The 13,931-nt window shown below is 35.6% G+C and overlaps 1 protein-coding gene across 4 annotated transcripts in view; it reads left to right on the forward strand.

The window, feature by feature from the left end:
- LOC117330815 (IQ motif and SEC7 domain-containing protein 2-like) overlaps nt 1-13,931 on the forward strand; it is a 76,380-nt gene that overhangs the window by 18,303 nt on the left and 44,146 nt on the right. The window contains exons 1-2 of one of the 4 annotated variants that reach the window (XM_033889318.1): nt 5,215-7,663; nt 8,081-8,179. The exons of 2 other annotated variants lie outside the window; for them this stretch is intronic. In XM_033889318.1, coding sequence (XP_033745209.1) covers nt 7,644-7,663; nt 8,081-8,179 — 119 coding nt within the window. In that variant the 5' untranslated portion in view covers nt 5,215-7,643. Of the gene's footprint in view, nt 1-5,214; nt 7,664-8,080; nt 8,180-13,931 lie in introns of those variants that run through there. One more of the 4 variants, XM_033889322.1, reaches the window with a different exon arrangement.

Raw genomic sequence — 13,931 nt, forward strand, 5'->3', positions numbered from 1 at the left:
GCTAAGTGGTTAAGATGTCCCGACACTTATCACTAGCCCTCCACTACTGGGTTGCGAGTTCGAAACCTACGTGGGGCAGTTGCCAGGTACTGACTGTAGGCCGGTGGTTTTTCTCCGGGTACTCCACCTTTCCTCCACCTCCAAAACCTGGCACGTCCTTAAATGACCCTGGCTGTTAATAGGACGTTTAAAAAAATAAACCAAACAAACCAAACCACCTTCCACTGTGTAAACCATGAAAATAAAATCACCACTAAAATGTGTCCATTTACAGTTAATTAAATATTTTAAGATTGTGGTATTTAGATGTACTCCTATAGGAACTATAGGTTTAGCCCAATGCTATTTGTGGGGCCGCAGTGGCCAAGTGGTTAAGGTGTCCCGACACTTTATCACTAGCCCTCCACCTCTGTGTTGCGAGAGTTCGAAACCTACTTGGGGCAGTTGCCAGGTACTGACTGTAGGCCGGTGGTTTTTCTGCGGGTACTCCACCTTTCCTCCACCTCCAAAACCTGGCATGTCCTTAAATGACCCTGGCTGTTAATAAGACGTTAAACAAAACAAAAAAAAACAATGCTATTTTAGAACAATGCTTCCATTGTGAAAACCATGAAAAATTGAATCACCACTAAAATGTGTCCATTTATAGTAAATGAAATATTTTAAGATTGTGGTATTTTGGTGTACTTGTATAGGAAATAAAGATACACCACAATGCTATTTTAGCACAATGCTATTTTAGCTCAATGATTACACAGTGAAAACCATGAAAAATAAAATCACCACTAAAATTTGTCCATTTACAGTAAACTAGATGTTTTAAGATTTCGGTATTTTGAAGCTTGGAGATTTTTAAGTGAATCAATAATTATGGTATTATTTTACATTGATTACTTAATAGTGTCGATAATCAATATTTTCTATTTTTTTCTTTTCAGGTAAGTGAGATTTCTCAATAGCTGAAGATATCTAACAGCCGATCAAAGTAAGTGACACATGCTTTATATAAAGCGTACTAAGTACATTTATTTCTTTCCTTTTGAATCGGGCCGAGAAAACATTTGTGGCGTAAAGATAGTGCATTTTTTAGGGTCGTTTAATGACTTTCGTTCGCTCAAAGAAAAGAAGCTATATCAAACGACTTGTATACTATATATCATTTTTCCTCTATAAAGGATATAACAATAGATTCATTACCGTAAAGAGAAAATGAATACTGCTGAGGATGTCATCAATAGGATATAAAATATCGCTGTACAGGAATTAAATGCTACAGTCCGTCAGCTATTAAAAGCGACTTTGAAGTTGTTTTTTAAATTGAATATGTATACACACACTGTAGATAAATATAAAACATTTATGTACAATTAAGATTTCTTTATAAGAACATTAAACTCCTTCGTCATAACAGTGAATTCAGATTAAATAAGGGAGATATGTCATGCAAAACTCCTTCCTAGATGTATATACCAACCTACTGTATTACCCTATGATAAGCCCTAGGGGGCTATTTACTCACAAGTATAGATGGGCTTATTTAAGAGTAATGAGATGATAGTTGAATATGGGTGGTCTTATTGCAGGATAATAAAATGGTAATTTTATTGCAATTTTACTGAACTGCAATAGGCAAGCAATTTTACTGAACTGCAATAGGCAAGTTGGGGTTTATTAACTAGGTAACAGACTCATCTCGCATCAGGTCTTCATTGCCTTTGGTGAGATGAGAATGTCCTTTACTTTTAATGACCCTGATAATTGCGTTTGGTGAGATGAGAATGTCCTTTACTTTTCCATGACCCTGATAATTGCGTTTGGTGAGATGAGAATGTCTTTACTTTTCCATGGCCCATATCATTGCCTTTGGTGAGATGAGAATGTCTTTACTTTTCCATGGCCCTGATAATTGCCTTGGTGAGATGAAAATGTCCTTTACATTTCCATGGCCTTGTTTATTGCCTTTGGTGAGATTTTTCAGGTAATTTTATTTTTGGGGATACCATAAAATCACAAATAGAAACTACACTGAAAAATAAATCTTCTACGAAAACTAACTACTAAAAAATACACTTGTTGCAGTATTTCTATAAATATTCTGCTATTGCACATGAGTATTATAAGCAATCAGCCCAACAACTTCAAATAAAATGTTAAATATATGGTTATATATATATATAGTCATGATCATATTTTAAGATGTTATATTGGGGGCCTGTACTTGAACATAACACTTGATTGTTCATCTTAACAGAGCTATATGATATGGTATGTGCCATAAAATGAAAATGAAAACTCCAAATTAAATCCCTGAAGGATTTTATCTCTGAAGTATATAAAAGAACTTTAAGGGAATGTGAAAAATCCTTCAAAGGGATGTTGATGTGAAGTCACTGATGATCAGAATCAATTTATTACTATTCTTGCTGGTTCTTGGTTTAATATCTACTTTCTCTGACAAGGAGGTAGCTCAGTCGGTTTATGTCAGAAGGATGCGGTTTTGATCCCTATTCAAGTTGAGGCTGTACACATCTGATTCAGGAACAGCTTAACATATATATATATATGCCATACTGAAAAATATAATGGACGGGTCCAGTTAAAGGAGGTGGTCATATTTAGATGTCCCACAATGCAGTATATTTTGTAAAGAAAACAAAAAATATTCTTGAACATTGGCTCAAATATTATGCCATCTTCATTTTCGGTAATCCCTCAGAACGAGACTTCTGAATGTAAGTATGTGTATACTTGGACCAGAGAAATTCACTATACACAGAGAAAAACAAAAAGACAAAATATTCCATTGTCATGAATGTATGAATAAGTAATTAGCTTAAAGTTTACATATACTTGGACAAAAGAAATTCATTTAACAAGGAAAACAACAAAATTAATTTTGTCATTATTAATTATGTGTATAAGCAGTATTTGTGCTAAGCTGTTTATAATTTGGGTCCATTTGAGCTTAAATGGTCCCCTTATAGCTCGGATGGATTGACTTTCAGAAATGGGGTTCTTTTCATGCTTCAACCGAAACTCTGGTAAGTAATTTTATATTTGTATATACTTGGACAAAAGAATTTCACTTTACAAAGAAAAAGGGGAAAAAATTTTGTCGTCATAAATGTATGTACTGTAGTTATATAAATAAGCTGCTTGGACATGAGATATTCATTATATGGAGAAGACAAATTTATTTTGTCATCATAAATGTATGTACCGTAATTAGAAAATTTATAGAAGTAAGCTAATTGGACAAAAGAAATTTACTATATGAAGGAGACAAAATATTGATTTTGTCGTCATAAATGTATCGTAATTAGAGAAGTAAGCTACTTGGACAAAAGAAATCTACTTTTTGGAGGAAACAAAATTTATCATAAATGAATTACCATTGTAAGCGAGTACCTACATACAATTAGACAATAGATATCTACTTTACAGAGAAAAAAGGCAATACTTGAATTAAAAATTTGAATTGTTCATTTTACAATGGAGGTGATTATATTTTGACAAAAGCATAAAAGATCTTTGTTGTCTGCCATAAGTAGTCCGTACTGATGCAGATTACATCACGCAGACTGTTTTAAATTTCCTTTCAACGATTGTTGGCATTTGACACCAAATCCACCCATATTGTACCGTACCCATCCTGATATCGCTAGACAAATATATCTGGTGTCTTTTCAGCTCTTTTGACAAGTTGTCGGTCAGGATACGGTACGTTAACTAGGTTAGTCCAAGGAGAACTTTTGTTAGTATCTTATATATCAGAATATAGGTATGATTTGTATCTGTCTGTAGTACAATACAGTTATATACATATAGGTATATATATAATTAAACTTTAAATTGCTAGCGCTTTGTGTATTGGTTAATATTTGAATCAGCATGGTATAAACATTTGAATTTCGCTAAGGTTTTTATGTATACCGTGTTGACTCCTCTTTTTCAAATATGTATATATAATATATATATTGAACTTTAAATAAAAACGTTGTGCATCAGTATATATATATCTACAAACTTTTGGAAACAGTTCTGCTGAATTTGCCTATTCACTGCTCTCTGTGTACAACATGCCTTGGGCAAATTAATATTACATTTATATTTTGCATAAAATATTCAATTTCTGTAACGGCTGTTCATATGATACACCATGATGACTTGTACACTTTATATACGGTATAAACGGTTAAAGGATGTGGGAAAATAGCATATAAATACACCCTACAGATAGTTCTAAAGAAGATCTTTTTATTTTAATTTGACCTCCTTTTGAAAAGATTTAAGAATAGTATTCAGGCATTTGGCCAAAAGATATAAACTAAGATAGGTTGTGTATTACGGAGAATATGTAGAAACTAAAGCCGTATAAACTGGAGAATTCACAGGCAATATTACCAGGTTGTTTGAATATCCCCGGGATAAATCTTAGATTTGGACAACAGATCGGTTTGTAAGAAAACCTGAGATGTATATTTATCATTAGGGAGAGTGTAGCTCCCAGGACGAAAGAGTTCGCTATCCGCAGGCATAAACTTTCTTACTCATATACCTGTGTGGACAGTCAAGTGAAACTTAATTACATATATACCTACATTTTACCTATACAGGTTGTGCTGGTAATGTTGTATGATAGTCATCTGGTGTGAAGTAGACTGCTCTTTATGAGTTGTCCGCAGTTAATTACTAACATTATGAGAAATTCTACCTCTGGGCATGTACAGTTAGAACATGGTGACTGTGTCATGGGTGTTGTTTTCCGAGACATTAGCTCAGAACATTTAAATACAGTTGAAAACATGGTCAAGTGTTCCTACTTACTCTGAATAAAAGTGTGGAGGAATGTCGCTTCTACCACTAAGCAGGGAAATATATGGATGGAGAGACAGTCGCAAATTATCATTAACAAAATGAAGTAGGGGATCGGAGTTGAATACAGAGTGGAATAATGGAGGTACAAATTAAAATACAAAGAAGGATGTGATTGTTGGACTCTAATTTACTCAGCATTAGCTTGATTTATTCGGCCAGCCAGGCAAGCCCGAAGGACCAGAATTGATAAAGACCCCGATCCAGGCAGATAAATTACAACAGCTTCACGATTACTCCCACTCTTCTCCTGGCCAGCCTGGTCAGCCTGGAGGTCACATGACTGGACCCACAGCTGTCACTTGTACTAACATGGTCACATGACATGAGTGTTTTAGTGTGTGTGATTCGGTCATACCTGGGTTATTTGATAGGACAAGGCAGGTGTTATGCATGGTCCATTTCCCGATGACAATACCTATAATATTTACGTTGATTTTACGTTATCAACGGCATCTGCTGCAGGCTATATAAAAGAACTGCTCATTTGCAAAAATCAATAACAGCTTCACCTATAGATTTTCTTTGGATTTTCTCGATAAAAATTTTTGTCACCCCATCGGTGTGTATTTTACCGACGACAGTTACACATCTGCTAGACGGATTATGTCTTGTGTATCAGCCGGCGGTGTGATTGGTAGATACCCAGCCATAAAGGGTATACGTACGTTATACAAAGGATTCAGACTCGTCTCTTCTACCACAACAATTTGAAATACAGCACTGTCATCGCCATATAAGTGTGTCCTCGGTATAGCTGTACATACCGTTTTAGTTTGTGCTGTGTCCTGATGACGTTCTGGCGATGTTTATTGTGATCAGCTGGTGATACTTTTCGGCTTCAGACGAATAATCGGCGGGACAAATTATATTAGTCGAGGCCTAAGGCTGATGTATCGGTTGTGGGACGATATTGTTGTCCTCTATTTACCCAGCTGATGTGCGAACTACCCTGGTAACACTGGACATATATACCTACATTCTATAGGTATAGGACACTATTGTCAGTATTTATTTGACCGAAAGAGGAAGCTATTTATTTGACCAGCTGTGATGTCTATATAGGCACCCGGCTAACACAGGATATGAAGCATTCTATGGCTATTTGACATAACTTAACAAGACCTATGATTTGGTCCCATTGTGTGTAAACAATCGCTTGTGATACCTTTGGAAGAAATCTTCGTAACATTATTGGATATATATACATGTATATAATCCAGCTCTAACTACTTAGGATCCCAGGTCAGAGTTTTCCTGTGTATTCGGCGGGATTATTCAATATTGAACTGTTCTGTGGGTAATATTACATATAGCCAAGGTTTTAACACACAGAACGCCAGTGACTGCCGATAGGTAACGGGATTGATTATTGACCCTGCGAAACAGCACGACATAATCAATAAGGGATATGTAATATCGACCAGAATTTTTCACCAAGGTTCGAAAGTGCATAAAATCACACCTATATTTTGTGAAAAAGAGAATTGTGGTCTTGTCATGATCAGCTGTGATAGTCAAGTCAGGTGTATCTATATTTCTACCTGGTAGGTATGATAAAGTGATAGTCGTTATAAAAGGTACTATCATAGGTGGTGTTGGAGTAGATTAAAGTGTTAGGTTATCAGGTTCGAACCGATATAGACTTATTAAAATTGTGTAGATTATGATCCTGTTTAGATTCCTGACTGATACGGAGACTTATTAACTGTGTGGATAGTCACACTGGTCCAACTACAGGGAAAGTTTGGTGGAGATGACCCCAGCTGGGGTGATGCAGGCCTGAAGAATGTTTCAGTATATTTGATACTCTGCTGGGCCAGAGGTGTCTAATGATTTCCTGCTGTGGGGAGAAGGGGTGAAAGATAAATAACTGACCACACCGGTCATCAGAGATACTGGTCATCCTGGTGGTCAGAACGACTTCTGTGGCTGGGAGGTTAGAATGTGACCAGTTGAGAGGGTCTCCAGCTGAGTTTCTGTTAATTTGACCAGTACTGCAGATGTTTGGTGAGTTTGAAAGTTACATATAATGGTTCACTTGCACCAAAAACTAGGGGACAAATAGGACTGACCCATCCACCCTCGGAGAACAAGGCCGAGGATGACTTCTACACAGCTGTCTTGTTTCTTCACAACAGGAGGATTCCCATAATGTCAGACAGCTGCCAAGCAAACTGTGGAGTTTAATTTTGAATTTGTCAGGATTTTACACACAAACATATATATATATATATATCAATGGAAGTTTTAAACAGAACCACAGGAATATGTTAAAAACTCCTCAGAACAAATTTGTGTTTATCTGTTGATTGCTACAGGAATATTTAAAAAATTTTATCAGCTGACATTCAGTTAGGAAAAAAGTATACATCATAGTGTGTTTATTTGAGAAGCTATCTACAGTTGAACAAGTTCATCTCACGAAAACATCAACGATGATATCATTATTTGTGATCTAGTTATATCTAGGTTATTTGAATCAAGCATTGGAATCGGAATCGAGACGTTGATTGTCTTCCGTGATTGTCTTTGTAACTGTTGGCAGATAGCCAGTGTAAATGGGATGTGGATTTTTACCTAATTTTCTTAATTACTTTGAAGAAATTTTGTAAGCCACAGTTGGAGAAGATAAGATTGAAACAGAATGCAGACAGAAACTGTTGTTGTGTTCAAACTGTGAGTTGGAAGGTTTAAAACAGAAGATTCAGCAGACGACACTTAAAGACACCAGAGGAGTACAGAAACTTACTCCATCAACTGTCCCAATGTACATCTGTGTAACGGGGTAGGTACCATGGCCATTGAGATTTAACAATTCATATAATTTGTTGATAATGGAATAGTGTTTTAAAAAGATAGTTCTAAAAATAGGACAGATGACACATTGCTATATAACAGTAACTTAAATTTTGACTGATTTGAACAGTGACATAATTGTTTATTTGTGTATGAGCATGGTGTCATGTTTTTGCAAAAACTCTGTTTGTTCTGTCAACGAGAAATTTTCAGACAAATTCATAAATTCCTGATCAGTTTGGTGTACATACAAGTACATTGTACTGATAAACATGTTTTAACCTATAGCTTACTATCACCTCCCCACTACAAGTAGCTGTTTTATTACGAACCACCTCCAAACCCTACCTATGGTGAAGTGGTCATGTTCAACATACCCTTATGAATATATTATCTGAATTCTCAGAAACTTTGGCTTCAAAGCTCATCTTGAGAGGACGATTCGAGCAAGATTTGAGGCCAATGAAGAGGCTAAAAGCGACTTTGGCCGAATAAAATTGAGATGGTAAATTTTCTTGTCTGCTGTGTGGATACCATATTTTCTCCAATTAACACTAATATAACCAGGGTTGAAATTCCAGGCAAATGTATCACTGTGAACCAAGTAATTTTGTCGTATTTCATATAAGGTTACAATTAGCGAAAATTAATCACTGCAAAATACTTTCAATGACAGGTACTTCTTTTATGACTGTAAATCACGAAATTAATTCGCCACAAAAAAGACGGTTTGTTATATTATGAAAACGCGAAATTAGGTCACTGCAAAAATGAGTTTTACATTATACCAGATCTGTTATGACAGGCGTCGTAGTTGACATAGAAGACACTTCCTCTTCCTGAACACCTGGTCCTAATCTCCTTGAACTTGTTCAATAGTTCCTGTATATAATCTTTCTTTTGTCCATGTTTTGCCATATTGCTCCATTAGTTTTCTGTTAGAGTTTTGGTTTTGTCCGAAATCTATCTTCTTTCTTTTCAATATTTAAGCTTTGTGTTAGCTCAGCAAGGCATGAAGATCAAACTGCCAATGGCATATATCGTGTATGGTGATGACACAGCTCGAGGTGACCCTCTCAAAAATTTGCCAGACCTATATTTTGCGTAGGAATGACATTATCCAGATGTACAAAACTGACGATATGTTAATTATAATGGGAGTAGATTAAACCAGCGTTAAATTCTAGCTTTCTAGTTCTAGTTTCTACATATTGAACACTGTTGTCTTAAGCCTCATTTTGTGAGGGTATTAAATTCCTTATGTACATCAGGTACAACAGTGACCTTGACCTCATTTCTCACCTTGGTAATGCACATGGCGGACATATATATACTTGCCAGACATGGCTTCAAAGAAGAAACAATTTGAAAGCAAAATGGCGGAATTCTATAATGAAGGAACTTCATTTGTCCTGTGGATAAAACAAGACATATAGCTACCAAAGTGAAGTTTGTGTCATGAAATGTTAATCCTCATTTCCCCAAATAAGGCATTTGTTTTCATATGCTACCACTGTATCATGTCCAACTAGCTTCCTTATTAGATCAAATTTTGTCCTTAAATGATTTCTTGGTTAAACAATACATGTAAGTTATTTTACGGAGAAAAGGGGTCACATCTAGGAGGGACATTAATTGGAGAAAATATGGTAACAATATATATATATATAACTGCTTTACCTGGATAATGTATAACATATGTCGCTCTAACTCGACTGTCGCTGTGTATATTGTATCTCCTCTGTATATCAGAATATGTAATTCTAATTTTTATTTCTGTATTAATTAGCATAACTGTTGTATACATATTCAATACCCGCTTCCATCCTTTGTATCCCAGTATTAAAGATTTCAGTCCAATAATTACTTTTCTCAGTTCTGTATAGTTTGCTTCTATATATTGTAGCTAAGGTTTTCCAGCTAGAAGAAAAAGGATTTAAAATACATATATATAATTCCATATCTTATTCTTGTTTGCTTGCATAAATTATGTATTATTCATTTATTAGTCTTTTCAACAAGAATAAGTTTTTGAGCCTCCATTGAAAAATATCTTTCTCAGTGTAACTAGATATAGAAGGAAAATTTAGCAAAGTAAACTGTATATAGCATTTGTAATGAAGTAATTTAGCTTTTGAGCAAGGTTATAATGTCAAAAAAGAATTGCATGGTGTTAGAAAAAGTAAGATTTAGCTGTTGAACAAGGCATATGTATTGAATTATTGTTGGTTCAGAGAAGTCAATTAGTTCTTGAACATGGCGTATATTGGGTGATTGGGTAAGTGGTATCACACTTTCCTTTCACCAAGCTTAAGGTGGCCAAGTCTCGATTCCATAATCAGACCTGAAAAAGTATGGGGTCATACCTGCCCAATCACGAGGGGTTTCTCCCACAATAAGATCCCTCGCACACTTCCATCCGGGCCAACAAGTGATTAATAGAGGTTGAAAAACTTGTTTGACAATTGTTGTAATGTACATTCAAATAATGCTGGTTAGGAAAATTAAGATTTAGCTAATGAACAAGGCATATATTTAATCAATGTTTGAACAAGGCATACATTGAACCTCATTTGTATTGATGGCTGTAGTTGTTGATCATGGTGTATATTAAATTAATACCGGTTTTAAGTGATTTTATCAGTTAAACAAAGTGTAGATATTCATCTTTGAACAAGACGTAGATATTTATCTGTTGAACAAGGTGTAGATATTTATCTATTGAACAATTAAGGCGTAGATATTTATCTGTTGAATAAGGTGTAGATATTTATCTATTGAACAATTAAGGCGTAGATATTCATCTTTGAACAAGGCGTAGATATTCATCTTTGAACAAGGCGTAGATATTCATCTTTGAACAAGGCGTAGATATTTATCTATTGAACAAGGCATAGATATTTATCTGTTGAACAAGCATAGATATTTATGTTGAACAAGACATAGATATTTATCAGTTGAACAAATATAACAATATTCAAGGAGTAGATATTTCATCTGATGAACAAGGCTTAACAAACTATTGCTGACTGGGAGAAGAAAGATTTTACTTAATGAACAGGTCTATGGATACCAATATTGCTTGTCCGGGATGAGGGAATTTGATCAAATGAACACTGCTGAATTATAGCTCGAATCCATTACTCTTGGTGCCTGCTAATTAAATTGATTCTGGGCAATATTTGATGGCCTGATCTTGTAGTTATATTTCCACATGGACGTGGTTTACAATAAGCTGAAAGTGTAAAAGTATCCGTATGACATTGGACCATATATTACCTATATCAAGGTGACTTTAGGAAGATGGTATAGGTCGGAGCAATCCTTGTTGATGTAATCTTGTCCCACATGATCATGAGCTCTAATTTCAGGGCGAATCTTCAAAGGTTATTATCGTATAGGACGCATTATCAGCTCCATTTACCCAGGTAGATATATATATATATACTTTTGTAAAGATTGACCCCTGTATATTTTCAAACCTTTTCGTAACATCCACTGTCAGTTGAAGAATCCTGACGCTGTTTCATTGTTCGTGAATTCTACCTGTATTGATACAGAACAGTTATATGTACCAATACACAATATCGTCGCCCTATTTACGGTATATATAGGTACAATGTACACAGGTAATAGAAGCCTCCCCATATACCACCATTGTTAACATCTTTGTCCCAGACCCACGTATGTTTCAACATAATTTTTCAGGTTTAAAATGTTTTGTCGTTATAAGTTTTGCGTAGACAATCCATGACATTTACTCGGAGGTTCGACTACAATATAAATGTAAATTCTGACACTTTTCATTTATGAGGAAAGGATACTATACCCGATCTTTCAAGCGATCTCCAAAAAGGAGGTGTAGGTGTAGGTATTGGATTATATTAACTGAATAACATGAGCTGCCATGTCCTCAGGCTAAAAATACAAAAAAACACTGGTTTTAGGAGATTTTTTCACAATTTTTTTAAACTTGATACTCTAAGGCTGTTAATCGAGCTTGTCCTTCACTAACAGCATGACATCCGTGACATCCATCATCATCTGTCCCTAGTTCATTGTTCACTTCACGCACAAAGAGTTATTGTCTTTTAGCCTATCCAAAATCCAAGATGGCCACTCTGACTAGTCCTGTCTTTTGGAATTTTACCAGGCCAATTTTACTGAAAATTGAAGATAGATAAATCTATACCTTTTACCCATGGTTGCAGTTTCCCTATTTTCATGTGGTGTTTTGTCTAAGAAAGACAGTAGGCTTGGTTGGGGTGTACCAGAAGTAGGTCACTGTGACTCACAACTAATTGTTGTGGTCGCAGTGATTTCAGTTGGGGTGCCACTGTGGTAACACGCTTGCCTTTCACCTAGGTGACAGGGGTTCCATTCCCCGATTGGACATGAAAAGGTACTTGATCACCTGGCCGACAACATGGGTTTTCCCTGGTACTCCGGTTTCCTCCCACAGTAAGACCCCTCACACGATTTCATCCAGGCCAACACGCGTGATTAACATAAGTTCATATAACTTATTTCACAGTTGTTGTAAAGTAAATAAAGTTTACATTTACGACCATGCCAACTGTTCCATGTTTAACCCTCCATGTCCATAAAGCAAAAAATGGTTTCTAGGTTTATTTCCCGTATTATTTTATATAGGATCTTTTGAGATTTGTGTGCTGGTATATATATAGATACATCTCTTACTATAGACTGGTCACCAGCCCCAAAGGTTTTTGTAAGAACTGAATTTTAATACTAGATTATCTCCCCCTAGTTTGAACCTAGAATCATGCAGGCATATCCTCGAGACCAAAATAATAAACCTCAATTTAGTTTACAATTTTGATATTCTAGAGACAGATGGCTAGTCTAGATTAAATGATGCAAGGTCACCTACCAAAAGTAGGCCATTTGTCACCTGAAGTAGGTCATTGCAACCTATATTTTGACCTTTTGACTATAACCATCTAGAAGTGGTGACCAACCACAGTTATGTATGCTGACCATGTTGACCATGCTATGGTATGTAGAAATTCTGTCTGACCATGTTGACCATGCTGTGATATGTACAATTCTGTCCGACAATATTGACCATGCTATGATATATAGAAATTCTGTCCGACCATGTTGACCATGCTGTGGTATGTAGAAATTCTGTCCAGACTGACCAGTAGTGACCATCGTTTTGTTGACATAACAAGGTATTGGTGAGTGTTATTTATTGCTCCTATAGATTACAGACTAGGATCAATACAGGCCCACACTACACAATGGCTGCCATCTGGCTGTCACCGAGATTTTGTGTGACAGCTTGGTCAGTTAAATGTTTGCCCGTGGGAAGGTCTGAATCCCCACTTACTATACATGTACTTTGTATACATGTGCTACACAACATTATATAAGTCAGAACAAACATGTAAGCATCGAATCCAAAATGCTTTTCTAGAAATAGATGTTTTATACAATGTATGACATTATTAGATAAGGCAAATTACCTTCTGAACACTACAGTATGGGTGGTCGGGTGGCACAGTGGTAACACACTCACCTTTCATCTAGGCGGCGGGGATTTGATTCCCCATTACGACATGAAAAGGTATGAGGGTCACCTGCCTGATCACATGGGTTCTCTGAAGGTACTTCCACAATAAAGACCCGAATTCAATTATATTTTGCTCATATTGTACAATATATACTGAATCTAAATATTGGAACAATAATATATTAATGTAGTGAGAATTCATAAACATTATTATTATTTATTTACATCAGATATAGTGTCAAGATATTTTTACAATTTTGTTCCTGTATGCGATCTTTTACAAAAAACGTTTTCGATATCGAGATCCATTGTATTGTCATGAGTCAGTGTTTGAAAGCTGGAAGAGTTACCTCCCTTTAAATGTCAACACTGTCTTGAACAAAACCCATAAGTCACAGATAAGCTTGATTTATGTCTCTCTGTCTGTGGTTTATGTATTTTGTGTACATAAGTTATGCTAAGGTTTTTTTTCCTATTTTTGTTTTGTACCAAAAACAACATGATTTATTAAAGAAGATAGAATCAGTTGTAAACCTAGCTATAGGCTCACAGACTGAGAGAAGTGTTATTGTCGATTCACACCCTGTATATTATATGAAGTGAAAAATCTAAATCTTTTATTTCATGAATGATCTGCGATATATATCAAATGTGTGGTAAGTCCAAAAAATAAAATATGTTTTCTGTAACATATTTAGAAAAAAAAAATTTAGGCAGG

The sequence above is a fragment of the Pecten maximus genome, chromosome 7 (genome assembly GCF_902652985.1).
Source record: "Pecten maximus chromosome 7, xPecMax1.1, whole genome shotgun sequence".
NCBI classification, from domain to species: domain Eukaryota; kingdom Metazoa; phylum Mollusca; class Bivalvia; order Pectinida; family Pectinidae; genus Pecten; species Pecten maximus.